Source organism: Notechis scutatus, chromosome 1 (assembly GCF_049901735.1).
Source record: "Notechis scutatus isolate UNSWTSFEM ecotype Mainland chromosome 1, rNotScu1.2, whole genome shotgun sequence".
Taxonomy (NCBI): domain Eukaryota; kingdom Metazoa; phylum Chordata; class Lepidosauria; order Squamata; family Elapidae; genus Notechis; species Notechis scutatus.
The window spans coordinates 117,180,846-117,199,937 of NC_142009.1; the positions used below are offsets into that span (position 1 = coordinate 117,180,846).

General features: G+C 41.8%; 1 protein-coding gene across 4 annotated transcripts; it reads left to right on the forward strand.

Annotated features, from left to right (window-relative positions):
• The first annotated feature begins 658 nt into the window (after positions 1-658).
• Positions 659-6,892, forward strand: TENT5A (terminal nucleotidyltransferase 5A). Of its 4 annotated transcripts, none has more exons than XM_087944231.1 (4): positions 659-956; positions 2,890-3,037; positions 3,494-4,092; positions 5,747-6,892. In XM_087944231.1, exons 3-4 carry the CDS (start codon positions 3,622-3,624, stop codon positions 6,524-6,526), a joined length of 1,251 nt encoding a protein of 416 aa, XP_087800357.1. In that variant the 5' UTR covers positions 659-956; positions 2,890-3,037; positions 3,494-3,621; the 3' UTR covers positions 6,527-6,892. The 4 variants fall into 4 exon arrangements, with proteins under 4 accessions (XP_087800357.1, XP_087800368.1, XP_026520956.1 ...); XM_087944242.1 differs by having other exon boundaries at positions 659-864; XM_026665171.2 differs by lacking the exon at positions 2,890-3,037.
• Positions 6,893-19,092: the final 12,200 nt, after the last annotated feature.

Consider the following 19,092-nt stretch of genomic DNA (forward strand, 5'->3'; position numbering starts at 1 on the left):
CCTGTCCTCTTTTTTACGGCTGCGCGGATGTGTGTGTGTGTGCAAGGCAGGTTCTGAACCCCCGTCAAAGTTCAATCTGTATTATTTATATTATTTATTGCACAATTCCTGCAGTTCATAAGCTGCCGAGAACACTTGGCCCACCGAGTCCTGAACCTAGGGAGACGCCTCAGGCAGCGCCCCTTAACCGGCGGCGCACCATTGCGCCCTACGGCGAAAAACAGTCACTCGGACTGGCTGACCGCGATCCTCCCTCCCCAATCCAAAAATTCGGGATTCTCGGGAAAAGGAAGAACCCGAAAAAGGCCTTCCTATCGTTCCTTAATCCCCCGCCTCGGAAGAGCTCAACAGCGGAAGCTTTTAGCTTCGCTAAAGCAGCAACCCTCGTTTGTGGGCGTGTGGGCGGGCTCTCTCCCTCTCTCTCTCTCTCTCTCTCTCTTTCCCATCCCCCCCGCTCCGCGCGCACAGCTCATTCACACAGATCTGGCAGCCTTACGTTCGCCCGAACAGCTTTCCAATTGGCTCGACGCTCCGGGAGCCTGAAGGCCGGAAAATAAAAGGATCGCGGCCAAGACGGTCGGTGATTGGCGAAGCTCTTCGCACATCACAGGTCTTTGGAATCGCCCTACAGCTGTTGCTGGAACGTCAGGACCCGTGACGTTGCACCCTCCCTCCTATTACTGCTCTTCCACCCCCCCCGCGCCTCTTTTTATCGGCCGTGGTCTCCTTCATCTTTTCTTTGGAAGCGTGACGGACACCTTGGCACATCTGTACACGGCGCCTCGGCCCCGTACCTAGCTCTCTTGCCATGCCTTTCAAGTCCTGCGTAGTAGCAACGTTGAAAGAGGATTTGGATTTGCGCAGGTAGAAAGCCTTTGATTACCGCGCTTTAACTCTTTTAATACTCGGGCCGTTGCATGATTGCGTACTGGAGATTTGACATAGCGGGGAAAAAAGTGAGTTATCTGTATTTTATTCTGTACCCAGACCCCTCCCCCCCGTGTATGCATTAACAGTTGGAAACTTTTTGTTAAAAGTAAACTTAATGCTTAATAAATTAGATTAATTATAGCTTTTGTAAAAAAAAAATCCTTTAATAAATGATAACCGTTGCTATTAAAGCAGACTTTTGCCTAACGTTATATATATTCTGCGCCGTTTATTTGCATTATGCAAACGCTTTTTAAACTGCGTGACCTACTTGGAATACAGTGGGGTCCCTTACTTCTTCGCCTCGTTTGCTGTTTGACGCTCACCACCGTCTACTAACTTGTTAAATCGGGGTGGATGGGAATATAACCTTTCGAAGAATAAATGCGGAGGGCGAGAAAGTGGCCGAAGCGACTGTTTTGAAATTGAGTTATCCTTTCTCTGTGAGAAGATGCGCCAGCTGTTTGACTCGCAGATTTGACTGCGACCGACTGAAAGGTCGGTCCAGTAAAGAGTACCCCAATTATTTATATTATTACATTGGTCTTTCTAGCGCCTGCAGCAACTCTTTTTTAAAGGAAATAAGTAATCGAAACATTTCAGCCAACTTCCCTGCAATTGTTTTTATGTTTAGCTCCGTACCAGGCATTTCTGTCGTCAGGATTACGATCTAATTATTCCCTGCGTCGCTAGAGGCCTGTCCTAAGACGCTTTTGAATACCATCCCACCCCCATCCCTTTCTTGCCAGTTAGCCATCAGGGAGTCCGCCGGAATAGGATTTGGAATTGGATGACCGGGAATATCCGCATCTATCATAAATCGGAGACCTCATACATTCCTTGAGTGCTCTGGCCCAAGATGTCCCTTACTTCAGTTGTGTAGAGAACACACACACGCACACACACAGAGGAGTGCCTAGAGGGGTGCCCCCTTCCCCATTCTTGTATTATCTATTTGTTTAGCTGATGTCGGTAGATCGGGGCTTTTCTCAAACGTTCGCGACAGTACAGCGCAAAGTAGCAAGTGCGCAACGAGCGAGAACTCGGGTGTTTTTCCCCCTTCCTTTTTTCCCCTACGAACTTCCCTGAGAAATTTTACGCTTGGTTTCTACCTGAGAAAAATGCCCCGTCGTGTCGTTCAGCCTCCGATTCTTTTTTTCCCTTGTGCATTGTCAGCCGCCCGGAGTCAAGGCATTACACCGCGAGGTGGGTGGCGAATAAATTGGACAAATAAGTCATTAAATAGGGGGAGAGAAGAGACAACCGTCCCCCGTATCCAATCTCTAAGCCAAAGTTCCCTTGCTGCTCCGACCGGCCAAGCTGATGCAGAATGCTAACTTTAGCAATTACCGCATAATTCAGGTTCAGAAAGGCTTTCGGAAGGGACAAGTATCATTCCTCCACCCCCGCGAGACTGGCTGTTTTGTCGTACAGCTCCGCGCTATTGCAACGCTCGCTTCTCCGCAGGGAGAGCCCAAGAATGTCCGCTGGCTTTGGCAGCTGGCTCTGAGGACCACCCTTATTCGAGGATCCCTGGTTGACGATTAAAAGATCGGACCCTCCGTAACAGTTCCCATCGCCCCCCCCCGCCGACCCCCATCTCTGGCAGATTTTCCGACCAGCTGCTTCCAGGAAGTTCCAGCAGAACCATCCCCCGTATTCGGACTTCCACCTTTCCTCTCCTTTTAATCGGGAGGGGGGGGATTTAATAGGGAGGGGAGGGAGAGAGAGAGAGAGAGAGAGGCAGGCGGAGGAAGGAACTTTAGGAAAAGCTCTGCCAAAAGCAGCTGTTTAAGCAGAAGAAAGGGGCGTGTCGGAAAGCGAGGGAAGAAGCGTCCATATGCAGATGAGAGGGGCGTGGGGAGCGGAGAGTTGATTCGGGCCCCGGAAGAGCCAGGGGTAGTAAAAAAAAAAAAAAAGCCATTATAAAAAAGTACTTGGGAACGTTTTTCCGACCAGAACCAGCAAATAGCCTAGAGGCGGAAGGGCGATCGGGAGCAGCTCTCTCGGAGAAGAGCGAATCGGGCTCGCTGGCGGAGGTTCCTCGGGCCACGGGACATGACTCCATAAATAACTCCAAACCGGGCTGCTCCTCCAACAACTACGCGTAGGTGGACATTCGTCTCTCTGTCAGTCTCTTCCCCCCCCCTCTCTCTTTCTTGCCAACCCCTTCAGTGCTTCTTCCCCGCGGCCCCTTAGCGAGGCGGCTCGGTCACGTTACACATACATACATACATACATACATACATACATACATACATACATACATACATACATACATACATACAATGTTGGCAGGTGGTCGAGAGAAAGCCCGTGTGCGTATACCGTTGGAGGAGGAAGGGGGGATGGTTAAAATATTTGTGCCCCCCCCGGTACCCGGGGGGTGGCGGCAGTGGGGTGGGGGGTTCGCTTGGTGTCTCAACGCAGTTGAGGGAGCTCGATGAATAAGGAGGGGGAGGAGAAAAGCGACTGCGATCCTCCAGGCTTGAGGATCGCGGCTGTAATTCGGTTTGCGTTTGCATTTCTTTCACCCTCCCCCCCCCCTCTCCCCACCCGCTAGGAGCGAAGGAAGAAGACGCCTTGGAAAGGAAAAGAGTGCCTTTGTTCATTAGTTCTGCCTGTGCCGTTTGAACTGCCCTCCACGCGCGCACAATCGTCTCCACGCCATCCTATAAATTAAGCTGGACCATGGCAGACGACGAAAACGGTCTTAAAGGCGGCGGCAGCAGCAGCAGCTCCTCCTCGAACGAGGCCCCTCCGGAGCCCTGCACGGACACTTGCGAGAACAGCCGTTGCAACGTGCTGACTTGGGAGCAAGTGCAGCGCCTGGATCGTATCCTGAGCGAAACCATCCCGATTCACGGCCGGGGGAACTTCCCCACCCTGGAAATGCAGCCGCGACAGATCGTGAAGGTGGTAAGGAGCCGTCTGGAGGAGCAAGGCATCGGCGTGCGCGATGTGCGGCTCAACGGCTCGGCGGCCAGCCACGTCTTGCACCAGGATAGCGGCCTGGGCTACAAGGACTTGGACCTCATCTTCTGCGCCGATTTGAAAGGCGAGGCGGAGTTCCAGACAGTCAAAGACGTGGTCCTGGATTGCCTCTTGGATTTCTTGCCGGACGGGGTTAACAAGGAGAAGATCACACCGCTCACCCTGAAGGTAAATTAAATGGGATGCGCTCCCCGTCCCAGCAGGTGGCTGCTTTAGACAGGCTAGGGCCAGCCTAGAATAAAAGAGAGGCACATTGGAAAATGTGAGGATTAGACACATCAATTTGCTCTGTCTCTCCCTCTATTGCTTATTGCCAGCACCATCTTTTAATTGGCTTCCTCCAACTATTAATTCGCCTTTGCTTTTGGAAGAGCAGGGAGATCCATATGCTTTAATTATAGCCTCGATCAGTCGCTGAATTAAACCGAAGTATTGGAGCTTGCTTAGAGGCCCCTGGTTTTTCTAAGTTGTTTTAATTATAGTTATTTCTTTTCTTCCTTGAGTTGTGGATGGGCCCGCTAGAGGGAAACCCTGCTCCTCAGTTTCCCTGCCCTCCATTTGGAATAGAGAGGCTGAGCCATTCTGCCCCAGGGTGCTAGAAACACTAGGCTTGGACTTAGTTAAGGATTTTGAGAGCTTAGTTTCTTATGATCATGATTTATCACTTGTTGCTTGTATGTACATTCTGAGCTTATATACAGGAAACAAATTCCTTGTGTATCCAATCACACTTGGCCAATAAAGAATTCTATTCTATTCCATTCCATTCCATTCCACACCACTCCACTTCACTCTACTCTTCTATTCTTTTATTTTCTATTCTATTTTCTATTCTATTTTCTATTTTCTATTTTCTATTTTCTATTCTATTTTCTATTCTACTCTACTCTACTCTACTCTACTCTTCTTTTATTTTCTATTCTATTTTCTATTCTATTTTCTATTCTATTTTCTATTCTATTCTATTCTACTCTACTCTCCTATTCTATTCTTTTATTTTCTATTCTATTTTCTATTCTATTTTCTATTCTATTTTCTATTTTCTATTTTCTATTTTCTATTCTATTCTATTCTATTCTACTCTACTCTACTCTACTCTACTCTACTCTACTCTATTCCACTCTCCTATTCTATTCTTTTATTTTCTATTCTATTTTCTATTCTATTCTTATTTTTGGAAGAAGTGCTCATTCACTGGCACTACATTAAGCTTAATTATTTTTTGCGACACTCAAGAAGTTTACTGAAGCCAAATGGCCTTTTAACAGAAGTTGGGAATGATCCAAATCCTTTAAGTTAATACTCTGCACGAATTATCTTGGTTTGGAGGGCAGGCGTATAAGTGTAAATTTTATTTAGAAATTTTCCAGTTTCTCCAAAAGGTAAAACATTTTTTTTTATATTTTAAAGATGTAAAAAATGAGAACTAGTGTGTTATCCCCTTCATTTTTGCCATAATTAAATTGCAATTTTCTAAAGTAATTCTACTTCTGTTACTTTGTATGCATTTTTATTACATCTTTGGAGGAAGAGACTAAACACAGAACATCCCTTTTGTGCATTTATCATGGCATGAGTGCCCACCCCACTCCTCACTGGTCTTTAATCACTGCCTGTCTGCAGAGCACCTACTAAGTCTGCCCACATTGTCTCTTCCTTATGCCTGAGCTCTGGGGATGACAGGGTAAGGTTGGGATCAGATACATATGAAAACTCAAGCAAGTGCTGCTACTGGGGTTTCCTGACCTTTTCTTCTCTCTTCTCTCTTCTCTCTCTCTCTCTCTCTCTTTTGGTGGTGGGGGTTATTTCTTTCAAATTGCAGGAAGCCTACGTACAGAAAATGGTGAAAGTCTGCAATGATTCTGACCGATGGAGCCTCATCTCATTATCCAACAACAGTGGCAAAAACGTGGAGCTGAAATTTATGGACTCTTTGAGGAGGCAGTTTGAGTTCAGCGTAGATTCTTTCCAGATCAAGCTGGACTCCCTCCTTCTTTTTTACGAATGTTCTGAAAATCCAATGACCGAAACTTTTCACCCGACTATAATTGGAGAGAGCGTCTATGGGGATTTCCAAGAAGCCTTTGACCACCTTTGTCACAAGACCATCGCCACTAGAAACCCGGAAGAGATCAGGGGAGGCGGTCTCCTTAAATACTGCAACCTCCTAGTGAGAGGCTTCAGGGCTGCCTCCGAATCTGAGATTAAGTCCCTCCAGAGGTACATGTGCTCCAGGTTTTTTATTGATTTCTCAGACATTGGAGAACAGCAGCGCAAGCTGGAGTCCTACTTGCAGAACCACTTTGTGGGACTCGAGGACCGCAAGTATGACTATCTCATGACCCTTCATGGGGTGGTGAATGAGAGCACAGTGTGCCTGATGGGACACGAGAGGCGACAGACGTTAAATCTTATCACCATGCTGGCCATCCGGGTGCTGGCTGAGCAAAATATCATTCCCAATGTGGCCAATGTCACTTGCTACTACCAGCCAGCCCCTTACGTAGCTGATGCTAACTTCAGCAATTACTATATTGCTCAGGTTCAGCCCATGTTCCCCTGTCAGCAGCACACTTATTCTACTTGGTTGCCCTGTAACTAACCGGTCTTTGATAGACTTGGGGAACTAACCGGTTTTAAGAGACACGGGGAAGCAAATAAACGGGGAGGGTAGTTCTCCTCTTTTAAAAAGTGGGAAGTGCCACATGGTTTGTTCTACCTTTTTTTTTTTTTTTGCTGGAGGAAAGTTGTTCTGGTTCTTCTCTCTTGCGTTAACAGCATGATATTAGAAAAGAACCAAAAGCTATTGGATTCCACCCCAAAGTATGCAACAACCTGTCTTGAGCAACTAGATCGCCTTGAAATAAACCTAGGAGAAATGGTTGATGACAATATGGGTTGGCAATGCTTGCTCCCATAGCTATGGCAGAGCAAAAGTTGGGAAGGCTGCCTTGATGATGATGATTTTTTTAAAAAAAATGGAATCTGAACATTGAAATAAAAAGGAACCTAAGAAGAAAAACAAAAAGGAAAAAGCTAAATATCCTTTCAGGAATTAAAAGTTAGACGCAAAAATATACAGATACATTGGAATAAGGTGTATTTTGGAATTCTCTCTTTGGAGCGTGCATTAATTATGCTGCCCAGCAAGGGTTGCCACAGAATGTATAGCTTGCTTGAATAGAATGCTTTTAAGAGAAATGGCTTGCTCAAAAAAAAAAAAAGAAAAGAAAGAAAGAGATGGAGGCTGGAGGAAGGGAGGGGGTGGGAAGGATTATGGCAAATTTCATTATTTCCAGCTGTGTGCATGCTTCACATTTTTTTAAAAAAATGTGGAAAGCAAGAAAACCAGCTGTGGCAAGCTTCATATGCTTTAGGACCAAAGATAAATTATCCTAGTAAAGACGGGATATGGTAGATTATGAAATATAAATATATATATTTGTATACACAAATTTTAAACAAAAGTGCCTGATGCCTTCAGAGAATTTGAAGTGAGAAAAAAAATATAGTTTTGTGGTTTAATCTTGCATTTTTTTTTTTTTTTTATCAGGGACACAAGAAACTTTAAAAAAAAAATAAGCTTGTGAATAAATGGTGGAGGATATTCCTATTTGTTTTCCTTGCAAATACCTATATAAAGGTTATATTGTTGGTGTTCTGCAATCTTTGGTACACAATGTATGTGTATGTTTATTGTTTCGTGAGTGTGAGTGTGTATAACATGATATATGTATATATTCATATGTTTTAAACATGTTAGGGAAATGTAGCAAATGTTAAGGAATGTTTTAAATGAGCTTTAGTGTGTGTGTTCCAGTCTGCAACAGGATATAATCATTGTGAGGTACTTTGCAGAGAATCCTATACCTGAAAAATCTAGATACACAAATTAATCCTATATAAAATAAGAATCCAATGATAAAAGTAATTAATTGGCCTATTTGTAAGCCACGGGTTTCATAATTGGACAAAACGTCTTTAACTCTGAATTATTGTACCTTAATATAATGTGTTTTTAATGTTCAGCTTAGAAATTCCTACATATTTCTGTGATGGAATAAGACACCAACTGGAGTGTGGCTCAAACAGGTGGCTTCCCTCATCCCCAAATATTATTTTACTTGGTAATTTAAATACTTATGATTAATATTTCTTTTGAAGAGCAAGCAGAATGCACCATGCATTCCATGACCACTATAACTTAGCAAATGTGAAATGAACCCTTCGTGTTGCACCTTTGTGTGCATGTATGTGTCTATCCACACATACATACACTATCAAACACCTTCAATTTGATTGCCACACTCTATGTTGCAGCTTAATATTGTGTCTTATTTAAAAGGAATCATTTTTGCTTTCTCAAAGAATCAATTTACTGCATGTTCTCCCGTCCCCTTTGCATTGATTATTATACAGAAGAGTCCTGACTTTTTTTTTTCTTACTCCTCCAGCCACTGGTTTTTAAAAGGGAATGAAATCTAGCCATAATGTTCAAATCCAGAGTTAAGAGATCTTTAAAATAATCAATTAAAGAACTTACATGTGGATTTATTTTATTTTTATTTATTTGATTTGCCAATTGTTTACAAGATAATAATTTAGGGCTAGAATGCTTTATGAATTGTGTTGGAGCCTAGCTTGTCTGCTTTCCCCCATTTTTAACGATCTGACATTTCTAGTACTGATGGAGGAAGGCCGCCAACACTTGTAGAATCAAATGTTACTTAAAGCATCCCTCTCAGTGATAAAACAAGATGAAATACTTCTAATGTAAGGATTAGTAAGTTGCTAATCAGACAAGCTGTCCTTGGCCCCTCGTAAAGCTACTCACAATCTTATTTCCTCTATTCGTTTTTAAATTATGAACGATTAGTTCTACATTAGTCAGTTGAATAGGATTCCCCGTGTGTTTACAGTACTCAGAGTTTGTCCCCTCAGTGAATCCTGTGGGGAAGCCATCTTTTGTTCTGTCTTGAAAGAACTGTCCCTGCTTGCCTTTCCTCCTTCGGATGCCTGAGAGGTGTGACCTTTTTAAAAGGTTATTTTGATTAGTGCTTAGTTATAAACCAATGCTTGCATTTGTTAACCCAGTCTCATCTGAGGTGAATGAAGAGAAAGGTAAAAATTTGCATTTGGTTTAAAAAAAAAAAAAGCCCAGACTTTCACTTATTTATCTGTCTTTTATTCCTGTGACCCTCCAGAACAGAATAATGAATGAGTCCAATGCAGGATAGGAGGGGTGGGGGAGACAGGTCAGGGAAACCTGCTGTTCCTGGTGGAAGCTGAGCTGAAGGCTGGGGAAATGGGATCAGCTGGTAATGTGGTTTTATCTTTTCCTTACTGCAGATACTTTGCTGCAAAGAAATGAGTCACATCGACTCTAGCAAGAGGTTGGGGATCACTGGCAGGACCACAGCTATAAAATGCTGATGGTATATTGCATATTTTCTTTCCAGGTAGTTTTTCCATTTTTTAAAAAAAAATCCTATTAGGTCCCCCAGCCCACCCTCTGTACCACATTCCATAGTTTAGAGTTTAGTTGCTCATTGCAGCAAATGGATGTGGTAAAATCCTGGCAATTATTATTATTTTCCTCTACTTCAAAGGCTCAGTAGTTTTCATTAGCCTACAGACACGTCCACCCAATTATACTTTTTTTTAGGGGGGGGGGCTTATAATTGGTGGGCTTTTGTAGTAGAAAGTGTCTGATGCTATTGACTGCTGGTCAAACAACTTAGAACCTGTATTTTCAAAATCGTTTAGTTTTTCTGGGCGCATACTTAGTTCTTTCTAGGGTTTGGCAATATCCCCCTTCCTTTTTCAATGTTGATGGATTAATAGTTTGAGGAGAAAATGCTTACCGTTTAGGATCCTGTACTATTTCTTCAGTAGATTTTAAAAGTTGTTGCAATGTTTTTAATATAAGACATCTCATTTATAGCTAAATTGATTGGGGTTCCAGTGAATTATCTCTGAATCATGGAAGATCTGAATTTGTTAGTTTGACAGTGGCTGGAAAGAGAAAAGAATGTAAGGTTTTGTATTCTATTCAATTTTAAAAGAATAATTTTAATAGTGAATATTTTGAAAATCTTGTTTGCCCATATCTGTTATGTGGATCTCAAATGATTGGAAGTGTTATTTTCAGTCCCAAGTTGTTCAGTGAAATTGTACTGTATATAATCTGCAACATGCACACGTGAAACAAATTATTTGAAAGGAAACAAGCAAAAATGAAGAGACAATAAAAAAAATGCCAGCAGGATTATTGTTTTCATAACTCATTTTATTTAAAGGCTTTAAAACTTACTTGCTGCTAGGTATTGCACAAAGTTTCATGCACACCTTATGCCTATTGTAAAATGCTTTATATGCAAGTTATATTATTGAAGGCTCTTATTCATTCAAAGAAAGCTTTAAATAGTTTGTGGAGTTTAAAATTGTGTAAAAGAAAAGAGACAGAGAAGGAAATATATCTAATGACATATTCAGCACTTTTTTCTTTTTTTTTCTTTTGTTTAATTTGTTTTTGGATGTCTTTCCCGTTTCCATTGCAATGGACAAAAATCCAAAGTCAATGTGTATGTTTTGCTTTTTGCTATGATTACAACTACTTAAACTTTGGAAAGCCTATGCATTCTACAATGCGCTATATATGGCACTGCAAGCCCTTGAAGTCTATAGGAAGTATTGTCAATGTCATTCTCCCAAATTCTACAGAATTCTGAACTTGTAGTCTTCAACAAAGCATCCTGTTGCATCCAGCTGTTCCTTCAACTGCTCCTGCTATGGGAATTTGTTGACTCTGGGTTCGGTTGGAGGTTGAACCAAGTAAAGGCTGGAAAACAGACCCCTTTAAGTAAGAAAAGCATTTGCTTCTGGGCTAGAGGAAACAGATTGTGAATTTTGTTTACAGCATCCAATATTTGGAATATTTGTAAATAAAAATGTTATTTTTTCTATTTATCTGTGTCTGATCTTTCTAAAACTCTTCTGAAATCCTTTGTCCATTGGGTTCTATTGTTGAATTGTCCAAAAAGGGTTTTTTTACTTTATTGCATTGGCCTTAAGAGTACTTTGGCTTATTGGAAAATGCCATTAAAGATGCTATGCAGCATGGGAAAAAGCACTGGCTTTTTTCCAGCATGACTTTTGGAAGCACTTGTTGAACTGAATTCTTCATGAAAACGGACTTGGTAATGCGTATTCCAGCCTTCTCCAAGTGGCCCCCAAGTGTGTTTGACTTGCGATATCCATAGTAGTTGGGAATGAATGATGGGGTATCAACCCATCCTGAGGGTATCAAGGTGGAAAACTGGATGGAAGACGTGCCTTTTCATTCAACATCCAATCTTAAATCATGACGAGAGCAAAACCTATCCATTTGCCTGTCCCTTGATCCTGGGGTAAAAGGGATTATCAAAATCAAGGTGTGCCTTCTTAACCAAAATGCCTCTTCCACTCAAAAACTAAACCAGAGGTGCACATTTAAAAAGAAAAATATATTTCAGTGAGAAGCATCTTGACATAAAAACTTCACGGAACAGTTGCATAGCAAGTAGCCACTTCAGTGTTAAGTCTAATTTTAAAAAGAACATTGTAAAGGAAAATAAGTTATACAATTTTCTTTTCCCAAAACTACAGGAACTGGAACACATTCATGTACTGACGGATGCACTGATTTTAAACTTTGTACATTTTAAGTTTCTAACAAGCAAATAAAAATGCATAAAAGTCTGAATTTCAAGAACATACTTGAACAAATATTTTTACTAAAAAAGTAAAAATTAACTCTATTTGGGAAAAGTGTAGAAACGTGCAATTTTTATTTAAACTCTGTCATAAATACAAGCACTAATTATTCTCCCAGCTGTAATGCCTCTATGTGATGAAAGCACAGTGGCAAGATTGAATTTATTACTAAATTAGTAGATCGTTAAAAAAAAAAGAATAAGAAAGTGGCTGATTCAGGTCCATGAGAAACATGGAAGTGCAATGCCTCTTTTAGGAAGTAGAAATAGGAAATAAGTTTTCAGGGAAAGAAAGGGGAAAATCTTAGCATTTGAGAGCACCCAGATAGATGCTTAAAACTTCACACACGCACACATTTTTCTAGTATACAAAGCATCTGTTCTGTTCACATAGCCAGCATACTAAGATTATTTTTTGTTTATGCACTGAAAATCCATTCAGGCCCCCTGGCACCACAAAGATGCATCAGGTTTATGCCACGACAGTGTCCAGAGAATCCTGGGAATTGTAGTCAGGCTGCTGAGAGCCTCATCCCAAGCTACACCCAGCATTCTCCTCAGAAAAGGAATGACTTTGGAAACTCTGTTTTTCCATAATAGCAGTAGTGCTAAGTATCTTCCTTACAAATGTGCTTTGGAATAACTCATGGATACTGTACGTGCTTATGTAAAATACATTTTAAAAATGGGGGGAATTCACCCAGAATTTTCAAGTAATTTTTCCCCCCTGTTGGAAAGTTCCTTCCTCATGCTTTTGCTTCCCAGGATCTGGATTGTTAAACTGAAGGTATGAGGCCAAAATGGAGGATCAGGGCATATTTGGAGATGGGTGATGAACCCAATGGGTCTGTTTGCCATTTCATTCTGCTTTCCAGTCCCTCACCCAGGACTTGGGAGACCTCGCTCTCTTTTCTGCTAGCTTGAGCTTTTAACATTAATTCCAGAGGAGAAAAAAAATCTTACTCTGAAATTTTGGATAGCTTCTGCCATTAGGAATAGCCAATAACCTCATCAGTCTTTGTAGATTTATGAGAAACAGATTCATGTAAACATTCTAGACTGACCATTGTCCACCATTGTTTAAAAAAATATTTTATTTGGGGTGGTTAACATACAAATGCTAGGAGCTAGATGAATATGAATTGTCCTCTGAAAAGCTTCCAAAGCTTAATGCTATGAATTATTAATGCTAAAAAAAAATTGGTTTAAAAACTTGCAGAGTGAATTCCTTGAGTATTAATAAAATCAGGAACACTGATTTAAACCTATAAAAGGGTTGGATAGAAAACAGAAAAGATGAGTTTATAAAATTGGCAGCGTGGCCACAATGTCTACTGCATCCCCGTGGATAAATGAAGATGGCTTTTCTCGAATAATATCTACATGCCATTAATAAATAAAAACTGCAACAGTTCACAATACAGAAATATTTCTTAAATATTTGTCTGAATGTGAAGATTGTTTTCACATTTAAAAGAAAGTGGAGAGAAAGCTGTCAGACGAAATCTTTTATATCCTGACTGAGGGTTGACTTAGCCTTCCATCCTTCTGAGGTCGGTAAAATGAGGACTCAGACTGTTGGGGGCAATATGTTGACTCTGTAAACCACTTAGAGAAGGCTGTAAAGCACTGTGAAGCAGTACATAAGTCAAAGTCCTATATTGATGTTACTTTTACATTAAACTGAGATTTTGGAAGCTCATCCCAACAATCCATTGTCTCCACTGTACCCAGCTGGTATGTTGCATGCTGAGAAAAACTATTCCACATATGAGTTTGAATTCAGAAAACATGCATGAAGCTTCTACTTGTAAATGTCATAGGATCCTATGGTACATAATGTGGCCTGGCAGACTGAATCTGTCTATCTGCACCAAAACATGTGGATGATTTTGCAGATGCTGAAATGGGAGATATGTTGATGGAATCAGAGAAACATATATTGATAGTCCCAGGCTGGACCATTCCATGGACTGTGAGCTACAACTGGTAGAGAACTTGCAGGAATTGAGAATCCAGATTGTGCTACATCTATTCTATGCGTGCTACACCAGCTGCCTATTTATTTTCAAGGAAGTTTTAAAAGACACACATGGTGGATATGTGCATTTTTGGGAAGTCCATCTCCATTTACATGAATCTGGCAAACTTTAATATCTATATCCATGGCATCATTTTCTGGTTCACCATTATGAAATACACCAGCATGAAATACAGGTGCCAGCAAAAGAGACTTCTCTCTAATGATCCTATTTCTTTGATAAGCCCACTCCAGATAATATGCATAGTTGTTTTTGTTCACTGTTGAAGGATTGTTAAAGCTTATTTCCTATTTGCTCCATGGTGAATTAAAACCTGCTCTGCTTCTAACTAGTTTTATCATATTGAAAAACATAAATTTAGTAAGTTAGACCTCTCTTTTTTATTACACATTTAAATGGTTATGTACGATACTTCTGTAATGGCTCCCCTTCAGAGTCTAAGGCAGGGGTCTCCAACCTTGGCAACTTTAAGACTTGTGGACTTCAACTCCCAGAATTCCTCAGCTAGCAAAGCTGGCTGAGGAATTCTGGGAGTTGAAGTCCACAAGTCTTAAAGTTGCCAAGGTTGGAGACCCTGGTCTAAGGCAATAGGCATACTCTTCCCCTTTCTCCAAAAAATACTGATATACAAAATAGTAATTAGCCAAATCAGCTAGTGTCATGGTCCCACCAGAGCCCAGTTTGGAGGAAGAAAAGTTGGAACCAGGTTTCTCCGGTGGGAATGGGATGTCTCTCTTAGAATGCTTGAAGGTGCCAGGGGCTGAGGACGACGCTGTCCCAGGCCGCTCAGGCACTGGGGGAAGTGGTTGACCAGACAGAGAGCTGCCTGCCCTCACAGATACAGGCGAGGATTGGCTGCAGACAGCTAGTGATGCTGACAGCTAGCAGGTCCCCTCTGATGAGGAACAGCTGCTTCCCACACTTGATCCAAGCGCCCGGAGAGTAGAGTGGAGGCAAGTTCAAAAAAGGTCTGCAAGGCTACTCCGGAGAAGGTCGCCTTACCCCTCCTCCCAAGGGACACCTGGTATGGATTGATTTCAGGGTAATCATGTGGGGGGAGGGGAGTTTGTCTTTGTCAGGAACAATTATTTATTTTGACTTATAATCCCCTCTATTTGACTTGTGCCCTTTGCCTTGAAGACTGCCTTTTGCCTCATGGACTTGTGTTTTGTCTTGTGGACTTGCCTTTCCCTTTGCACCTGGACCCTGAACCTTGTCACAGGAGCTTACACCTTTCTTTGGACTTTCTTTGTTGTTTACTGGGTTTGGTTTGAGGGACTGAGGATGGCTGCCTTCTGGGTAGTATAGGGTGGAGCCTTACCAGCCATTGTAGAACCAGTTTTTGTGGCATTTAATCAAATCCATAAAGGACTCCATCAATGCCTGCCTCTACCTAGGTGACCTGGGTCATAAAAGCTAGCAAATTTTGTGATGAGTGGGGATTTGAACCTGAATCCTTTATTCTAGCTAATAGGAAGCAGCACTTTTGATAATATATACCTCTGAGCCAATCCTGTTTCTATATAATTAGTGCACTATAGATAATGAGCCATTTGATGAAACTGGTTTTCTTTTTAGGGAGGGAAGAAATCAACAATTTTTATACTTTTTCAGTTGTTTCCCCCCATCAGCATCCACAAAATAATGGATGCATGCTGATGCGTAATAAAAGTTAAGCATAAAAAAGATAATACAAGAGAATTAAAGCTACATACTTTTAGCACAAATTGAATTCATCCATCAAAATAATTAATAATCAAATGTTGGAAGTGTAGTGGTGAAGCAAGCGGGAGGCATGACTCAGAGCTCACAGCTTGTGTGCACTCTCAAATCTCCCTTTTTTGTGGATCAAAATTTTTTTGGGGAGTCATGCTACTGAAATTTACTGGCATATTGAGGGAAATTAGGAATATGATTTCCCATGGAATTTTATGAACATACTTAGTACAACCTACCCTAAAACAAGTAAACAAAGAAATCACATCACAACAACTTCAGTCTCTAGATGCAAAAATGTGTTGGTTTGGGGAAGAGATAATAATGTAGGGATCAATTATACCTTGGCTGGCATATTTAAATATCCATATATTTGGGTTTGTTGGGAATTAGACTGGGATGACAGGTTCTGAATAGGGAAACCTTCGATAGATTCCAAACAGCTTACTACTAATTCTATCTACTTTCTCAGTTTACTAACATCATCCAAATTTTTTTAGTTGTATTTTTATGGATTGTGTACCTAATCATCTTCCAATTTATTTACTGTGCTAAACTCACAGGGGTGTCATTACAGAGAAAATACAAAGAGGAAAATGTATTAGATATATATTTGCTGCCTTGAGTTATTTGTAGAAATAATAAAGATGGGATACAAACAAGTAAACAAAATTTATGTCTTTACTCTAGTGCATAACTTCTGTGAAATTCTTAAAAAAGGGTTTTTTTTTTAATCAAAAAAATTGGAGTTTACATTTGAGAATATCAACCAGCAAAAGGTAACATCCACGGTTGCACTCTGTGCTAAAGTAGAATCTGCTAATGGCAGACTATTGGCTTTTTCTAGATTACAGGCCAAAGAATAAAGACATATTTTTTCAGGCTAAGCACTGAATTGCAGCCCCTACTGCATTACTGTATTCCAATGACAAACTTTCCCATCCTTGAATCTGGTAGGTATGTTATAAATATTTATCAATAACAATGATGCATAATCCTATAATCCAATATAGCATCTATTTCCCTGTTCTCCAATGTATCTGGAGGCTGTGGGATGAAAATTATCTCCCAGTACTGTTACAGGGAAGTCACACTGGATTGTTATGACCCAGGTGGTCAAGGCAAGGCAGGCCTCTAGAGCAGGGATCCCCAACCTTTTCAATGCCGCGGCCCGGTTCTGGCGTAGAGTCTTTTATTTCTCTCAATAAATGTTCTAGAAAATGGTCCTCCAAATGTCCAGTCAGGGTCTACCCCATGCTACCGTGAAGGCAATCCACCCTCAGTCTCCCAAACAAAAGTCCCTATAAAGTCCACACAGTAGGAGCATGCTCACAGGGCAAGTCCAGTCCACCTGACTAAATCCACAAGGCAGAGTCTTGGCACGAGACAAATGGCAGTCCTCAGGGCAAAGACAAGCTACAAGGCAAGAGGCAGTTCTGTTCTGTACGGTCATTACCATTCTTGTAGAACCGCACAGCGATTGGTCAAGACGCACGGCGAGCTGATTGGCCGAGCGAGCCGCGCCGATTGGTCCGCCGCGAATCTCCCGTGATTGGTGGAAACTAATCGCGGGAGATTCAAAGCGGTGGCATTGGCCGCGGCCGCCGTGGCCAAGGAATAAAAGCCGCCGCTTTTCCTTACGGAACCCGAGCCAATCTCGGGACTAATAAATGAGCTGAATTAAGTCACCGACTCCGAGTCTCTTTCCCTGCGCCGGACACAATAAGTTCTAAAGGCAAAGCAGACAAAAGGACCAACAGCAGTCCACAAGACAAGGGCAAGGTCCAAGACAAAAGGCAGAAAACAGACCTCAAGGCTAGGCAAAGCAAAAGGCGAAAAGTAGTCTTCAAAGCAAGGTAAAGGCAAAAGGCATGAGTCAAAGCTGGGGGAGTGTAAGCCAAGACAAACAATTGTTTCTGGCAAAGACTAATTCCCCACGGCTTCTCCTTAAGTCACTCCACTCCAGATGTTCCTTGTGATGAGGGGTGGGGCAATTTTCTCCCATGTAGCCTCGCAGCCCTTCTCTGGAAGTGCCCATGGTCTGCTCTCTGTGCCCTTGGATTGAGTGGAGGAGGCAACTGTTCCTCATCAGAGGGGATCTGCTGCCTGTCAGCACCACTGCCTGTCAGCAGCCGATCCTCCCCTGTGTCTGTGAAGGTAGGCAGCTATCTGTCTGGTCAACCACCTCCCGCAATGCCCGAGATCCCTGGGACAGCATCGTCCTCAGCCCATGACTTCTCCAAACATGCCAAGGGAGACGTGGCATCCCTGTTGAATTGGTTCAAATGTCTCCTCTTTCTCCTCCGAACTGGGCTCTGATGATAAATAGTTAAATAAATAGTTAAATAGTTGCCATGCAGAGAGAGAGAAGAATCTGTAGTCTTTAACCTCTTACTGTGGGCCATCAAGATGCACTCTGCCCCTCTTATGGCGATCGCTCTCCAAACACTCATAACATATTATCCTGGCTAGATGAGCAAAATGGCAGAGGTGACCAAGTACAGCAGTTGCAAAGTTCTAATTCCCATTTTTCTGTGGAACACAGAACTCTCAGGATTTCCTGCTGAGTGGGAATTCAGTTGCTTCTCTCTGTGGGTCACCCCATTTTGTTTTCACGGAGCCCCTTATCCCTGCAAAAATGTTTATGCAAATATCATAATGCAAACAACAGTGCTACAATATGTTCCTCGTGAGATGGAAGAGAGACAGATATTCCGGTGAGTCCCCTTTACTGCACCAAGATGGCTTCTTAAAGATTTCCCTGCAGCTTTTTTTGAGCCTCTTTCCTGAGCCAGAACTGTGAAGTGATGTGCAGCCTGTGTGATACAAGGATTTTATAAGTTTTCAGAGAAGTCATGTCAAAACCCCAAGTAATGGAATGTTCCCTCCAGAATCTCCTATGCAAACTATATATTGATTTTCCAGTACACCAAGTACCTCTCCTGAGTGCCAAAACTTTCTGGTGGATCCATTGATGGCATCGTAAAACTGCCAAAAGTGCAGTCTTTTTCTTCTAGTACTTCTCCTGAGTGCCAAAACTTTCTGGTGGATCCATTGATGGCATCGTAAAACTGCCAAAAGTGCAGTCTTTTTCTTCTAGTAAAATCCAATCCATTTCTGACAATTGTCAAATTCTTTTCAGAAGCCTGTATAGTAGCAGAGCCACGTTTGATCGTGTGCTGCTCACGGTTTGCTGATCTGCCAATGCGTGGCAAAAGCTCAGAAATGTTCTCAATAATTCATGACTAAAATTAATATCTGACCTTAATGGTTTTATAAAATTCATAGCATAGCCTATAATGCTCCCCCCCCACCATAGTTTAAGTAACTTAAGCTTAAATAGGGAGTTCCTGAAAAGTTTTGGAAGAGGTACCGAAATGTTTGCAAATCACAAACCAGGCTTAGTTCAGTGAAATATCTCTCTGATAATTGTTCAAAATCTGACATGTACTGTATGTAATTGAGGTGGCAATGTTTTATATTCTTGGCTGCAACTACCCCCCAAAAATATTTTTTTTTAACTTCCAAGTTGGCTTAAACTGAACTGCATTGTTCACTCCCATTTTAAAAAATTAATTTACCTCTCTTGCAGCAATGTCATTTCCTGCTATGAAAGACTATTTGCAAACTGTCTGCAGCATACATTGACAAAGAGT